Genomic DNA, 15,284 nt, shown 5'->3' with positions numbered 1-15,284 from the left:
TGACGTCACGATACGTTCACTTTGGCGCGAATGATAAACAAGTTTTTTTTTTTTTTTTTTTTTAAACCGCCGCGTTGCATTGACGAGCCTTAGTGAATTTATAGATTTATTTATTTCATATAAGTTAGAATCCCAATAGCTGAACCATAACAGCCAGTCGCTGCTTTGCTTGCAAGGCTGCAACTTGTAGAATTAAACGCACATTGTAAATGCAATTTGCATTAGTAATTTTTGTTTTCCTTCAGTGCAAATGCGTATGCTAATGCTTAATACACTAAGAGAAGTTTTGCGACCACAATCCTCAATTGTCCCTTTTTTTTTAAAGTACATTTTTTAGTTCAAATCATTTTTATTTTTCCAGGCATTTGAGACGTACAGGCACCTCAACTGGGTCGCCTGGTGTCCCATGGACCTTCTACTGGCAGCTCCAGTTTCCTCTGCAGCCTACCCATCAACGATGATGGGCGAGTCGAGGAAACTTTAGAGGTAATTTGTGATTTCTAACATTGCCTGTTATCAGTCCATTGCCAGAATTGTATTCCTAATCATTTCTCAGTGTGCAGCATACTCCTCATTACAAAAGGCTGGTCAATAACAATGAACTGACTGGGGCTTGTGTAGAGTGAACCACTCCCATAACCATCCATTCTATACTTTTGCGCAAGTCACACTCCTCAGGTGGCTTTAACCTTGGGTCGACCATGCCCATATGGTTGCATGAGTTTAACATATTGTTCCTTATTTATTTTGAGCGATGAGCTTCGTATACTGTATTGCTCGGCTCTTCATCTTATATTTATATAGTTATGTTCTGAAAATTTTGGACCTCTGCCTTTTTCCATTGTGGCCAGCACAAATTTGTGTTTTTCTCAATATACTGTTGCAGCCTATGATTGCTTTCCTCTCTCCTGGGATGATAAAACATGCCGTCTCCCATGTTTCATCATGTGCAGCTGCCAGTCGTCAATGAGGCACCAGACGGCTCAGACGTGCTGCTGTCATGGGATGACAGAGTGCCTGAAGAGAGCACAACAGACGGCCTCACACTAACTGCTGCCAGCTCCCCTAGCTGCAGTGCAAGTGCAAATGCTTCAGTACCTGTATAACTTAGTACAGATGCAATTAACGGAGACACAGCCGGTGCTGGCACAAGCTCTGAAAGGAGCAATGCTCTAAAAATTCGCCGCAAGCGACAAGGGTCAGCACTGGAACAGTTGTTGGCCCTCCATAAAGGAGAAGCGAAGGCGGCAGCTCACTCTGACCGCAAGGCGCATAAAATGCGCAAAAAAAAAAAATGGTTCGCCTCCAAGAAGAGGGCAATGAAATTAATGCTAGTATGGTAGGACTGCTAGCAAAATTTCTGGACAATAAAGAAAACAGTGACACTCTCAATAAAGAGTGATAAAAAGTACTGAAAGTTTGTTGGTTTGCAGTTCATGACATTACAGTTCATGCGATGAGATGAACAGATATCTTTTATTGCTTAAATTTTTGTAGTACAGTTGTCCATATAATTTGCAATTCAAAAAAGTTGCTGTCTTGAAACGCATTTTAAGAACTTATCAAGAATTCATATCTGCCTGCATTGAGTGCTGCACGATTTTTTTGCCTACTGGGGTAAATCATGTAGGGACGTGCAAATAGTACCTGTTCCAAACCAATCAAATGTAATATGAATAGCACATCCTTGCTAACAAATCAAATACGAACTTAACAGTTTATAGTCATGTTAGCATTTTCGTACTCTGAATATGAAACCTGCAAAACAGTTTGAAATGAAATTTTAGTTAAAGTTCTGTTCGATCAATCGTTTAGACGAATTTACACCTGCGTAAGACATGACTACAAGTGCGATAAATGTTGGAAAGCAGCAAGATTGCACGTATTTGTAAACACAAGAAAACAAAGCGCCCATTGCAGTCAACTAAAGCTGATGGGGGTGTTTCGCGGCGAAACACGGCGCGCAATCTGCTTCACTCATCACAGCGGCTGGGGCACATGCTATCGCTAGATATCAAAGCGTCACCTGGCGCCGGTTTCGATCTGCGTCTGCTGAGCGCAAGGTAGGAGTAAGGGTACAGAGAAGCCTGCGAGGGTAACTGGAGCGGACGGGCGCCGTTAGAAGGCGCAGAACGCAGTTTTGCCACGCTCTCACACGTCCCGCAATATTGTGATCGTGACAGTACGCCGCAGGTCTGCTGAGGACCATCGCAGGCTTGATGACAAAAAATGCACAGTGCACAGAAAACGAAGTCGCACCAACGGTGAAAGAAAAAACGCGAAAATAGCGAAAGCACCAGCACTGATGTGTCGCAGTACGCAGTCACGGTAAAAAGAGGCGAAAGTGTCGACTGTGAGCTTTGTTTAAGACTTCCTTTTAGCTTTTCGCTAACGTCAGCCACATGTTCAAGTAAAAAGATGTTTCAGTCTTAGCATGGAACACAACATTTTTTCCTTTGCTTATTCTTTTAAAGTAGCTTTGTTTAATAACGCGCCTCGATAGGTGAATTTATAACTTCACTCTGGCGGATATCACATGATCTTTTCCGTCGCACTAACCGAGATGAGCTGTGTGTAAGCGCGGCTAACTGCGGTTCGCTCTAACGACGGTTAAGCGCCGTAACTGTAGTTAAGCTTAACCATGGTTAGGACTGCCCGTGTAAATACCCTCTTTACACGGGCAGAGTTAACCATGGTTAGCGTAACTGTGGTTACGCGAAACCGTGGTTAGCCCATTTACACGGCAGACCAAACCATGGTTACACCCCTAACCGCGGTTATCGCAAACCGAGTTTGGCGACCTCGGTTCGCGTTGTTAACCGAGGTTATGGCGGCGTCTGTTGACGGAGGCTGCTCGTCGGCAGCCGAGTGCGCGAAGCGTACGAGCGTGTCTGCTTCAACAGTGTGTACTCCTTTGCCCGTATTGAATAGGCGGTGTCTACTGTGCCACCCGGCGTCTTCGGTTACGGCCTACAGCCAAGCGTCTGCGAAGCCCCGTCCTGTGTCTGCAGTATCGTTTGCGCGGCTTGGTGCTGAGAGCGCAACGCCAAAAAATGTGCTGTGTTAGCTTTATCGTCAAAGTGCACAAGTTCGTAACGTTTGCAGCGCGGAATGCTGCGAGCAGGCTGAGGTACGTTACACTTACCGCGGCGGTGAAGCGTGCGAGCGCGGCGAACGACGGCGGGGTGTGTAACCCCCTAGTCGTCAATAGGCCTAAATTATTCTCTTCGAAGCCGCGGCGGTCGGCGCTTTGGAACTGATCAACGCTGTCGGGCCGAGGCTCTTTATTTTTCTTTCCTTTTCTGCCTCAACATAACATATGTCGAAATGGTGTACTCATGAAACATTTTTATTGTGAATCCTGTTCTGCCGTCGTAAAATAACGATATGATAAACTTTGGCGATACATTAATCGCAGAGCTAGTATAAGCAGAACGATGAGCCGCAATGTACCAGCGGCAGCTGTCTCTAACAGAAACTTGACAGTATCGCGGTTATCGGTCTTGCCAGCAATTTGCCGCTGGTCAGTGATCAGGAGTGATTCAATTCTGATATTCGGCTAGTATTCCAGACGCCAATAAATTTAGCACGCTTTGCTTCTGACGTCGGCGCAAGCGAACCGCCGTGTCGTTCGCGTACGGTCTGCGGGAAGAGGGGCCAACGCGGCGGTGTTTACGATGGTCGATGAGGTGCTACCATCGTGCGGGGCTTCACCGCGTTGTTGACGCCTTGCCAGACGGCACTCCGGAAACTACATTATAAATAAAGTATTTGTGAATGCTGCTTCGTTCCGCAGATCACCGCGTCGCTTCGGTTGTACTTTATGGGCAATGGCGGCCGTAACCGAGAACGGCGGCGAGCTGTGTGAGCACAGCTAACCGCGATTGGCGGTTAACAGTGGTTAAGTTCGGTAACCTCGGTTAAGCGTAACCGTGGCTAAGCCAGCCGTGTAAAGAGGGTATAGGACCCATACGAGCAGAACGGAAGTGCCGGCCTGATCGTGTGCCCCCGTCTGAGCGTTTCGCGCACGCTCGCTAGCCGGCTGAGTGGACCGGTACCGGAGATAAGTTTTACTAAACTGTCTAACTGCGCTGAGAGGGACAGGAAGGACAGAAAGGAAGACGGCGTGAGAGCAAGCGGCGAGGGTGGGAAACCTAGTATTACGGGAGACAAAAAAAAAAGGGGGGGGGGGGGGGAGGGTTGCTTTTCGAGGGTAGGGGAGGAGCGGTGGCGATGGTGGAGAGCGAGAGGATAGGCAACCAAGAAAATTAGAGGTGGAGCGAAAGCTTTGGCTGCGGTCGACCGAGCGTTGCACCGAACACAACTAGTTTATCTGAGAAAAATTATGCCCAGACATTTTTCTTAAAGTAATAAACTAAGACATCGGCCCAATATTGGCAGCGTAATTGTCCGGCCCTAGATATGATCACCACATTGACAATGGATTCCAATATTGATCCGATGCTTTGTACCTCCTTTATTTGCTCGCTGCAATGGGCGTAATAAAGACTACTCTTTTATACAAAACATGCGACAAAAAGATTTCCAAGGTGAGATTCATAAAAAGTACCCCGCGTACTTTTAAAAGAGAAAGAGGAATTTGCCTGCAATAAAAAGAAAGACAATTCCCAACACTGTTGCTGGTTAAGCGAAGGTGCAGTTTTTTTTCTTTCCATAGGGTTTGCAATAGTTCTAAGGGATTCATGCGGTAATCGCTGCAAGCAATGTGTACCCAATTCGTTGGCCGAGGATAGGTAACAGTGATGGCTATTTTTACAGGAATTGTTTGCCTTCATCAGTGCATTGATAATATAAGCACGTATTGTGAGACTGAGCCAATTATTCTCATTACCACAGTATAACCAATCAGGATCTTTGCAGTAAAAGCTAAGCTTCTTTATTCCATAGTTCGTGCTATTCTATCTTAAATATACTCGCTTACTCGTTATTGGAATTGTAATCCACTTGAAAAATTCATATTGAGAATTTTCGTAATATTCAAAAATTACCGAATGGTCACAAATTTTCGAATTCACCTAACTGCGCTCTTCACCGCAATGCTTCGCCCCGTGTGCTCTGCGGTGAAGCATCCCCAAAACACGAGACCGCGTTTGTGAAGAGGAACCACTGCCATGCCATCTTACTGAGATAAACGTTGGCGAAGTTCTTCCCGACAGTGGGCGCAAAGCAGAGCACTTGGCGAAAGCGCTAAAAGAAATTTGTGCTTGCTTAGGTTTAAACTCCAGTGCAGAAACCCATTATACAGGCGGTGCTCATCAGATAAAATTACCTGGTGATTTTTTGAGGCCCATTCGACAATTCCAGCTGTCGGCTAATTGGAACATTTTGCCTGGTACCTGGAATTCCCGTTTAATGTTCGCTGTCTTCGGCCGAGGTATTACTACGCCCTGTTTCATGCAGGCCCATTCTGCACTATGAAAAGGCATACGAACTCCTGTATTAAATTTATACCGAATTATCCTGTAGGGTGAAAACTTCAGCGCAATTCTAGTTTAATTTTGTTCGCAAATACCATGCGCATTGGGAAAACAAACACATGAGGGAGAGTTTGCCATGTTCTAATATTATTTCTTAGCCATTTTACTCATCACATAGATCCGATATTTGAAAACGTTTTGTTCATTCGCATCCGCTTCGCAATCGAAAATTTCAATACTCGCACACCCCGAGTAAAACTGAAAATTTTCTCAGCGAAAAAATCCATTTTTTTTTTCTTATTGAATAACCGCAACTCTGCAAGGTACAACCCCGGAATAGCTTTTCAATATGAAATATATATATATATATATATATATATATATATACTGTCTTAATTGTCTCTTGAAGATCCGGACAGTGGTCAAATCCTCAGGTACACAAAAAAAAAAAATTAGGTAACCCCACCGCATGTAGTTTCTCCTTCCTCGATTACGGATGGGGAGCCCGTGACGGACTAGGCATTGGAAACTTGACTTTTTTACTCTGCTGACCAACGTACCTATGCTTACAGAATTTAAGTCTCCGCAAACGCCAACCGAGAAAAGAGACATGGCGAATTGATCCATTCGTTTTAAGATGAGGGCGTTCACCCATTACTACGTACTCAACAATGAACAATATTTAGTGCAGAGCACCAGACCACGTTGTTATCTCAGTGTTGACGTACTGTTTATTTCATCGACTTTGTGAGCCAGGTTGCCACAGTGCTTTTAATTCACGGCGAACATTGCGCGACAAGCGATTCTTCCATGCAATAGGCACCAAGGTAGCGCAGACACAAACACGAGACATGGATGCACACTAAACAGAAAGGTAGGCTTCAGACAATCTTCACGGGCACGTAGAAGCAGAAGATCGTTGTCTTGTTGGCGTCCTCTAGCCGAACTTCCGCCTTTAGCTCTAACTGCAAAAAAATAAAAGGTGACGTCATGCGGTGACAGCAACAGATCTCAAAGGCAAACCAGTTCAGATATATGCATTTTAGCGCTCCGCATATCAGCTAAAGCGCAACAACGCGATCAAATAACCCCGCCTCAGTCATTTGAGCGTGGGATTAATGCCATCCACGGAGACAGTTGACATGGGCGAAACGCAAGGCTCCTTTACTGCGCGATGTCTGAGAACGTTGAAGAAATGTAGTTCGTCCACTCCAGTAAGGCGTCAAATAAGGCCGATGTCAATGAGGGACACTAAGACACATTTGTCGTACCGTAGACTCCTCCAATACTTTTAATCAAATTTTAAATCCATTGGCGTCCGCACGTATTGTGGGCCATTTCTCGTGACTTTTTTTTTTTTCTTTATTGCCTGACTTCCGCACAATACACAAAACCACTTACAGGGCACAATGAGCATTCATTAATACAACAATCAGCCAGGTGGGTTGTGGCGTCGTCATGCTAAAATTCTCTTAGGGTCACTAATGGCTCCAATCTTCCGAGCCACTCGGGAGCTTCAGGAGCAAGTTTCTGAATTTCAATATATCTATTCATGCCGAATTCCCGAAAATAGATCCGTGCTAGCCGTGCGTGAGGATCGCAATGGTATCCTGCCATTCTCGAGCGCCAAATACAGAACGATGCTTTTTTCAATCGGTGTTTTTGCTTGAAACGCACGTGATACAAAAAAATAGCCTGCGAATCTCGCCGCTTTCCAAGTGTCGGACCGTCAAGCGACAACTTGCCTACGTGGGTGGGTTAAGCAAGACTATATTACTTTGCAAGCACCGCCATACTTTGTACTGACAGCCTTCTCTATTTTAATGGGAAACCATTCGGATTCCTTGCTTCGTGAGGGCGTATACACGAGCTTGTCACCACGGCGCGTCCTCAGAAAAACGAAAAAAAAAAGCGAATCATGTCCGCGCCAGGAATCCAAGCGCCATCTATCTTTCTTGAAGACATAGCGCAAAAAAAGACGGGGACAACAAACACAAATGTAGACAGGACAGGCGCTAACTGACAACTTTATTTTCTAGGAAAACCGCAGCAAAATTTATGTCAGAACTCACGTGACAATCAAGAGGCCTTATGCTACGACCAAACACAGTTTAACAAAGGGCGGCCGACAATCTTGACCCGGAAAAACCAAACGGAAAAGGAGGAGGGCCGGAAAGCATTATCAACAGATTAATAAAAAAACTCATTGTGAACTTATTACAACAGAACAGCATCGTGGCCAAGGGGCGGTGCCAAAGAACCCAACCACAGCAACGAGCTAGCCTGAAAGGGCCCAAAACAAGGGAAGTAAAAGCAGAGTCATAGGTTAAAAACCAGAAAAAGCATGCGAGGCAAAAGCAGAGTCATAACTAAAAACTGCTACCAACTAGCCCAAACCAAACATCTGTTACCATCTATCTTTCCGTGCCCCAGCCGAGCGCACGAATCAGTATTTTTTTTTTTTTCGCAAGCAATACTCTACGCTGACACCTAAGAGCCAGTCGATAAATCTTGCCTTATAGTAAGGACGCCGGAGGCGCTGAGGGCGAGCACAAGAGGCATAAAAAAAGATAAAATAAAAATAGACAAAAGAAAACAAGGAATGAAAGAAATAAAATAAATGAAAAATAAAAAATTAAAAAGCAAAATTTATATTAAATACTTCGGAAAAGCAACGCATTGCCGAACGAGCTCAAAGTAAGTAGGCACACAACTGGTAATCTTGATTTCTTACTTCCTCGCGTAAGGAGATCGTAATGCAGCACTGTACTTTTTATTTTTTTTTTTCAACTCTAGTCGTATTGCTGGCTTCGTAATGGATATTTTATGAGCAGGTCGTTAGGCACCACTTTACACACGTGGACGTTGCTTGTAGAAAATGAATGCGCTGCGCATTAAGCTCCCCTACAGTTTAAAACTCGTATCCTGCAAGAGTCGTGCACATGTCTTAGAGAAGGCTTGCCATTGCACACGTGCAGTTAATTGCATCAGCGTGGCTCTAGCTAGGTTGTAGGTTTGTTCTACGTTCGTACCAATCACTGATGATGCATGGCGCCACTAGACGTTGCTTGAGAGGGCATCCTTGTTCTCTCGTAGGGTGGAGCACATATGACGTTTTCCGTATCTCTTAGCGAACAGGGCCCGTATTCCGAGTTCGCGTCGTTATCGAAAGTGTCGCTATCTCCCCGACCTCGAGTAATGTGACTGGTCGAAACGACGGAACATGATGTCACCTCTTCCGGTTTCGCAGTGGCAACACCGGGTTCCGGTGTTTTGACCAATCAGATGACTCGAGATCACGTGAGATAGCGACACTTCGATAATGACGCAAACTCTGAATACGGGCCCAGGTTCCATATAATTTCAGTGTAGTGTCAATATCGTATCTAATCGATTCTTTCCATATCTATTCTATGCACCGCGTGTTTAACCGGGAAATGAATCTCTGCCATCTTCTGAGCAAGATGTACGTTATTGATCAGATTTATATGATGCTATGAGCTCTCGATCGCCTGTTAATTCTGAGCTCGCCATTGGACGGACGATTGCCGCACGGCTTATACAGAAATCTCCTTCCGTCCTTAGGGCTGATTATTAATATTACAAAAATGCATACCTGCGGGAACGCTGGAAGCACAGCGATGGATCTCGAGAAGGTGTAAACCTTCCCGCTCTCCAGGGGGCATTGCAAGCCACTCTTGGTGCAAGCCTGCCTCTTGAAGCCCGGCATGGGTAGCCATTGGCCCGGAGTCAGCTCCCCTCGAAAGGATGCTCGGAGGTTGTCGAAGTTCTCAGCTGTGGGCAAACGTAAAAATACGCATCCACAATATAAGTGTGATTACAGCATTAGGAAAGAACACATGCTGAGCTGCTGTGCTCATTTTTACCACAGTCTGCATTATATCTATCTTCAGAAAAGAACGACGAAGCAGAGAATGTTCTATGGAGAAGTCCGTGTACACGGGCAACACGAAAGCGCGCACATTAAAGAAACGCATCTCTTGGACCCTTGGGAACATTATTGTTATAGTCAGAAGTCTGTACAATACTGATATCTGGTGACAGGTTGCATGCTTACTCGAAAAAACAACCTCGGTTAGCGGCACACTCCGCATGGCAGTTCTGTACAAAGCTGATTTATTAGTGTTCAAACGATTGCTGCAAATCTATAACAAAACTACTCCCAAAGAAATAAATTCGCCTTTGGATATCATCGATTTTTTGGGAGCAAAGGTAAATATTTCCAAACTCTAAAGGCATTAGGTAACATTGTCTTTGTCCATGCATAATAATAAAAAGCCACAGGTGTAGTCCATTATAGAAAACCACTATCTTGCAGTGCACGCTACTTCATCCCTTTTACACTACTATTTTTCGTCGCTTTAAGTCCTGAACAAGCACCTCTCACCATTACATGACGCGAATATATTGAAAACGTATTCAACTTACACAATGTACAGGTAAACGGAGCACGCTTTTCCGTTCAGATTACAATTAGGCCTTCCGCACTGGAGATAAGAAAACAATGTTTGTCCAAGAGAAAGGACACGGGCGTCTACTAACCTGCACTGACATCGCACAGCACACGGGCGCCTTGGGAGGTTAAACTCTATAAACTCCGCGCACACACACACGCGCACACGCAAATAACTTCCGGTGTAAGAACACTTCGGAGATTTTCCTCCCGATAAAATCTCCTTTTCGGCTCAGGTATTCTAATTTTCATTACAAAGTGGTACTCAATTATTTTAGCCCAACGCAACTACGAAGGCTTCACATGAATAATGTAGCATTCTCACGATAACGCAAACTCAACAGCGCTTTGCTTGAAAGGCGAATCGTGGGAAGTCAAAGCCTTTAAACACTACTTTTCGAAGCAGGAGGTTCACCTGGGACAAAGTCCACTTCGACGCTTGCGCTCTTTCCTCTTTCAAAGACGCAGGGAAGCTCCGGGCAGGAACTCACTCGAACTTCCTTGTAGTCGCCTCCTGAAAAATATAAAGGGGATGGAAATATAATTTCGCACTTTATCAAAACCCTAAATAAACTCTGTGCAAAAGAAGTGGGTAGCATCGTCACGTGCACAAAAAAAAAAAAAAAAAAAAAAAAAGAGCTCATCGGGCACCTCACACATTTGAGGACAATGCGATTTCAAAGCGTTTAGAAGGTGTGCCTCATGGCCCAATTCGAAATTCATGAACATCGATATAGGAACCTCGCTCTGAGAGCTTCGCTTCAGACTATTGTTCCTTACAAAACATCTGAAGGACCGAATATAAAGTTACCGCAAATGTTTATTTCTCAGCAGTCTTGAGAAAAACGACGGGAAAATAAACAGTGAACGCACGGTTAATCATGCGAACGCAACCTTCAGCTTTGGAACTACTTAGCGGAAATCAACGTGAAGCCACACGCAAACAAAGCAACGCCTCACCGGCTCAGCATTAGTAGAGTTGCAATGATACGCAAGGCTTGCAAGGTCAGCTCGTCGCAACAACACATCGCAAAGGTTTGTTGGGCTACTGTCCGCTTCTAAAGTCATTCTAAAGTTACTTTAGAATGATGGTCTGGTGAGGCGAGTTGGTTCATGACACTACTGGGCAAAGAAGGAAAGAAGAATGTGTTCAACACTTAATTACTCTCAAGAGCACCAAATGACTTAACTAAACACATGACTAAACACTTAGAAGAGAGGTAACAAAACCAAACAAATATTAGCAGAGTCAGTTAATCGTAGCTAAAGCAGTATCACGTATTCGAAGCAATAGCAGTCAGAATCTGAAACGTAATAGCAAAACAAAAAATAAGGTTAAATAACGAAAACAAAGCTAATTAACAGAAAAGCAACTGCACAGTACCACCCAAAGACAGGTCGTCAGACACTGAGAAAAAAAAGTAATTTATGCTAATTAATGTAGCACATTTCATTTTTTCGAAGAGCCACAGAGTTATCACTTATAAACATGCTCCCCTTCTTTTTATTCAAAAAGGCTTCAAAAAACTTCTCGTGCCACCTGGTCGTGAATTTGCTGCTTTTGCAAAGATAAACTGATTATGCTATCGATATGGATTGTTTGGTTTTGTTACCATTTTTTAGAGTTTAGTCGTATGTGTTTAGTTAAATCAGCTGCTTACTGTTACAGGCAGAGTTGAGAGCGTTTAAGGCTTGCACACACGCGTGGTCCGGGATTTAAATATGCTCGTTTCCCTTCCAGTCAACAGTCGGTATTGTGCGCACGTGATGTGGTATTCTTCCTTGTGTTGTCTTCTTGCACCGTAGAATAACGAAAATAAACTTGAACAAAATTCTTCAGCAAAAGGGGAAATTAACTTTTATAGTAGTTCCCCTACCATACATAATGTTTACACCGTCAGTCATGTGACAGCGTATTGCACGGAATATAAAAACTCTAGTTTAGCTTCAGACGTTGATTAGAAAAAAAAAGTGATTAGGGGAAAAGACATTGATCAGGAAAAAACAGCGCCCGGTCTGTAATATTCTTCATTTTAAACCTAACCGAAATAACACTCCTATAAGTGAGCACTCCGGACGTGGTATCAGGTGCGGACAATTTAATAAATATTTTTAACTCATATGGACTATCTAAAAACGATGAGGAATACACACATACAGGAATAAATGCAAGCATTCTTCTACAAAGGCTTTTTACCAGCCCCAAAGTATGGATAGCTCACGCTATGCGAGGCATAGTGCTCCAACTTTTCACAGAGGTTGTGGGCGAGGCATTAAAGGAGAAGCAGAGAATAACTGGGAAGCTAGCTGAGTCGAATACAAATTGCTCTTGATGAAAGTTCCGCAAAGAAAGGGGACGCCAGGAAGATGTGAAGTATCAGGCGAGCGCTCATGTTTCGTACTTATTTCAGTCCGCCTCGCTCATAGATAGAAATGCTTTATTTTCCAACTACTGCGTGCGAAAATATGGCTAAAAGCTGCAACCAGAGTGTGACTAGTCTTCTTCTCCCCCCCTCCCTCCCCTTCAAATGATTACGTGAAAAAAAAAAAAGAGCGTTACTGCACAAATATTTTTGCTAAAATCTGAAGCTCATTAGTGAAATCAAAACTTTCGAAACCATAAAATATGATAAAGTCCTCTTTACCTTCGCGCATCTAAAGCAACAGGGCAGTTTCGTTGGACGCGACATTCTAAAGAGGAGTTTATTAAGGCATGACGAGTACTATATTGCTAAGAAAAGGAAAAACACCGTGACAGGATGATGTATTTTCACAAAACGTACAAAGCTAATACCAGTAGCCTAGGTATTAATTCATGCTGATTCCATCACAAATTCAGGATTACCTTCGACAAGCTTTTCGCCGGCATTACTAAAAACGTGAGAAAAATGTTTAAACGAGAGGATTGTGGACGGCAGATGAAATTCTATCCGATCACCTGATTAGTCAAGTATGCTTAAGAACAAAGAGAAACAGCTGATCAAGTAATCGAAAGCAAGGATTACTGGCTTAAAACAATAGTATGAATTAGTGCTTCCGTTATTTTAAGGTAACGAAATTATATGCTGGCGATCCCAAAAGGTGCAAAACTGCGAACTGTTTCACGAAACGTAGAATATCCTGTTTGCAGACACAATATTAGCCCGGCCGCAAGCCTTCGCCGTGTTTCTTAAGGTAGCCGGCCCTTAGCGGCAGTAAGTTTTTTTTTTTTTTTCTTTCTTTTTTTTTTTTCTTTCAGAACTAGTTTCGCCATACCATCCCTGCGACAGAAGAACTCTCGATAAGTCATATCTACAGCATCCTCAGTCATAACTAGTTAGGGAAGAACCGAAAATATTGGCTCACCACATTTCTCCGGAGTCAACACGTCGAAAGCGGAAACGCTGCCGGCTGCCAACAGCAGCAATCCTGGTAACACAACAGCTGCACATGCGATGGGCGAGCTGGGACGGTGGGCCATTACGGACGGACAACGCGGGTGCCTGTGTTTTGCAAGCAAACGCGCGGTCGAATGCGCACTTCGGGGAGACAGCGCTTCCTTTTCGTACCAGAAATGATAGTCTAAGTACCGCGCCCTCACTTGCGTTGTGCCCCTTTCCCCATGCATTGGACTCGCTGCTTTTTTTTTGTTGTTCCATGATTAGCTCTTACCCCTTAAGGTTACTTTTGTATTGTAAGGAGTAGGCACGAAGCACAAAGAGAGAATCGCACATGTAACTCAAACATCGCTGAAAATCCGGCGTCATTATCGTCGTTGGCACTGGGCCAGATATCCGAATAGAACAGGAAAACTGAGAAACAAGTAGAAACATGGAGAAAACTTAAGCTTCGCTTTTATGGGTACGAGGCAACAACGTTAATTAGTCGCCTGCGGCTCTCACTGCGGAAACTCGTTCCCACACATGCATTTTGCTATGCGGGGAATTAACATCATCTTCTGGCAAAACTCGGACGGGATAATGTGATCTCGAATCAAAAGTGTGCAGCAATCTCTTTGGGCAGCATTCAGGGTGGTGTTATTCGCCACCTTCTTAGCATCCATCTGATAGTCAAGGTGGAGGAGGCAGTGTTATTCGATGCAAAATTACCTTATATTTTCGTTTACGTCATTTTCATTTGGCTCGTCGCAAAAATGCGTAATTTTATTCGATTCAATTTTGAAAACGCTCAACTCGCATACCCCGATATTATACGTAGTTGTCAACACGAAACGTTAGCACATATTCTACCATTATTTGCTTTTAAGCTTTCGCTCACTGGAATCCTAGCCAGTGGTATGAGGAATGGAAAACATGTAGCCACCAAGAGCGTTTCATTGAAGTGGTTCTATGTCGTCTTCGTATCGGTCACACACACCTTACACATAACTTTTTACTAACGAAACACGATCAGCCTACTGTGAAGAATGTGTAGACGTGCTCACAATCAACCATATCTTAATCAGTTGTACAACCAAGATCTACGACAGAAGTACTTCCCACAACTTTACAACGAACATATACCATTCCACCAAAGCTTACTTTTAGGAGAAAGGTTGACATTTCCATTTCCTGCATATTTTTGTTCCTAAAGAAAGCAGAGTATCTAAGTTAGTTATAGAACCTATAATAACTTTTTAAAGCCCTTAAACAAAGTCCAGATTTTAAACCTTCCTTCTGGCGCATGATGACCTTAGTTGCCTATCTGCCATAAAACACCACACAACTCATCGAGGAACGTTCGTCGGCCCTTGTCAAAATTCCCTGACGGCTCGTAAGGACGACAAACAGAGCTACCAACAGTTGTTACAAGATCATACTCGAGGCATCCGTGACAGCAAACACATTTACGTAACCAGAGGCAATAGCGGTTAAGGCTATTTACATTCCCTCAACCGGAGATGCCGAACCGAAGATTCAATACCCGCTTGGCATTTTTTCTGTACTAAAATAACGAAGGTCGCGTACGAGTTCTGCAGAACGGATCATGATGCACACCCAGGCATAGTAAAGACGCTATGGTGTGCTGTATGCAGGGATACACAATATACTTCTTTCCGCAAGCAAAGTACACATGTCACGCTACACAGGTCAGGAGAAAGTTTCCGCAAACGTCTTGCTTCGGCTAATGAAGCCACGCAACTAGACGGGGAGGGGAGAGAGGACCAAACGCGGAAGTTCACCGTGCCGGAGTCTGCTCCTCGGTCGCTTCAAACGACGCTCATAAATTTCTTTTTTGCTTTCTCTTCCCTTTACTGGAGGACATCAAAGACACGTGTTACTTGGGCATAAGGAAATGAATCGGTTGCGAGCTTCGCCCGAACTGAGTAACTCCGAACAACGGCCAGGCGCTCTTCTCTTTTGCTTTTTGTGCTCGTCGTGCAAACGAGGTTA

General features: G+C 44.0%; 1 protein-coding gene across 1 annotated transcript; it reads right to left on the bottom strand.

Moving 5' to 3' along the window:
* Window positions 1-5,910: 5,910 nt before the first annotated feature.
* Window positions 5,911-13,507, bottom strand: LOC146189410 (NPC intracellular cholesterol transporter 2-like). The gene is made up of 4 exons (XM_084604239.1): window positions 13,258-13,507; window positions 10,328-10,426; window positions 9,055-9,233; window positions 5,911-6,403 (listed from the first exon to the last, which is right to left on the bottom strand). Exons 1-4 carry the CDS (start codon window positions 13,370-13,372, stop codon window positions 6,320-6,322), a joined length of 477 nt encoding a protein of 158 aa, XP_084460365.1. The 5' UTR covers window positions 13,373-13,507; the 3' UTR covers window positions 5,911-6,319.
* Between the last annotated feature and the right edge of the window lie 1,777 nt (window positions 13,508-15,284).

The sequence above is a fragment of the Amblyomma maculatum genome, chromosome 5 (genome assembly GCF_055883805.1).
Source record: "Amblyomma maculatum isolate TAMU_Amacu chromosome 5, ASM5588380v1, whole genome shotgun sequence".
NCBI classification, from domain to species: domain Eukaryota; kingdom Metazoa; phylum Arthropoda; class Arachnida; order Ixodida; family Ixodidae; genus Amblyomma; species Amblyomma maculatum.
This window is presented reverse-complemented; position numbering and strand designations above follow the sequence as displayed.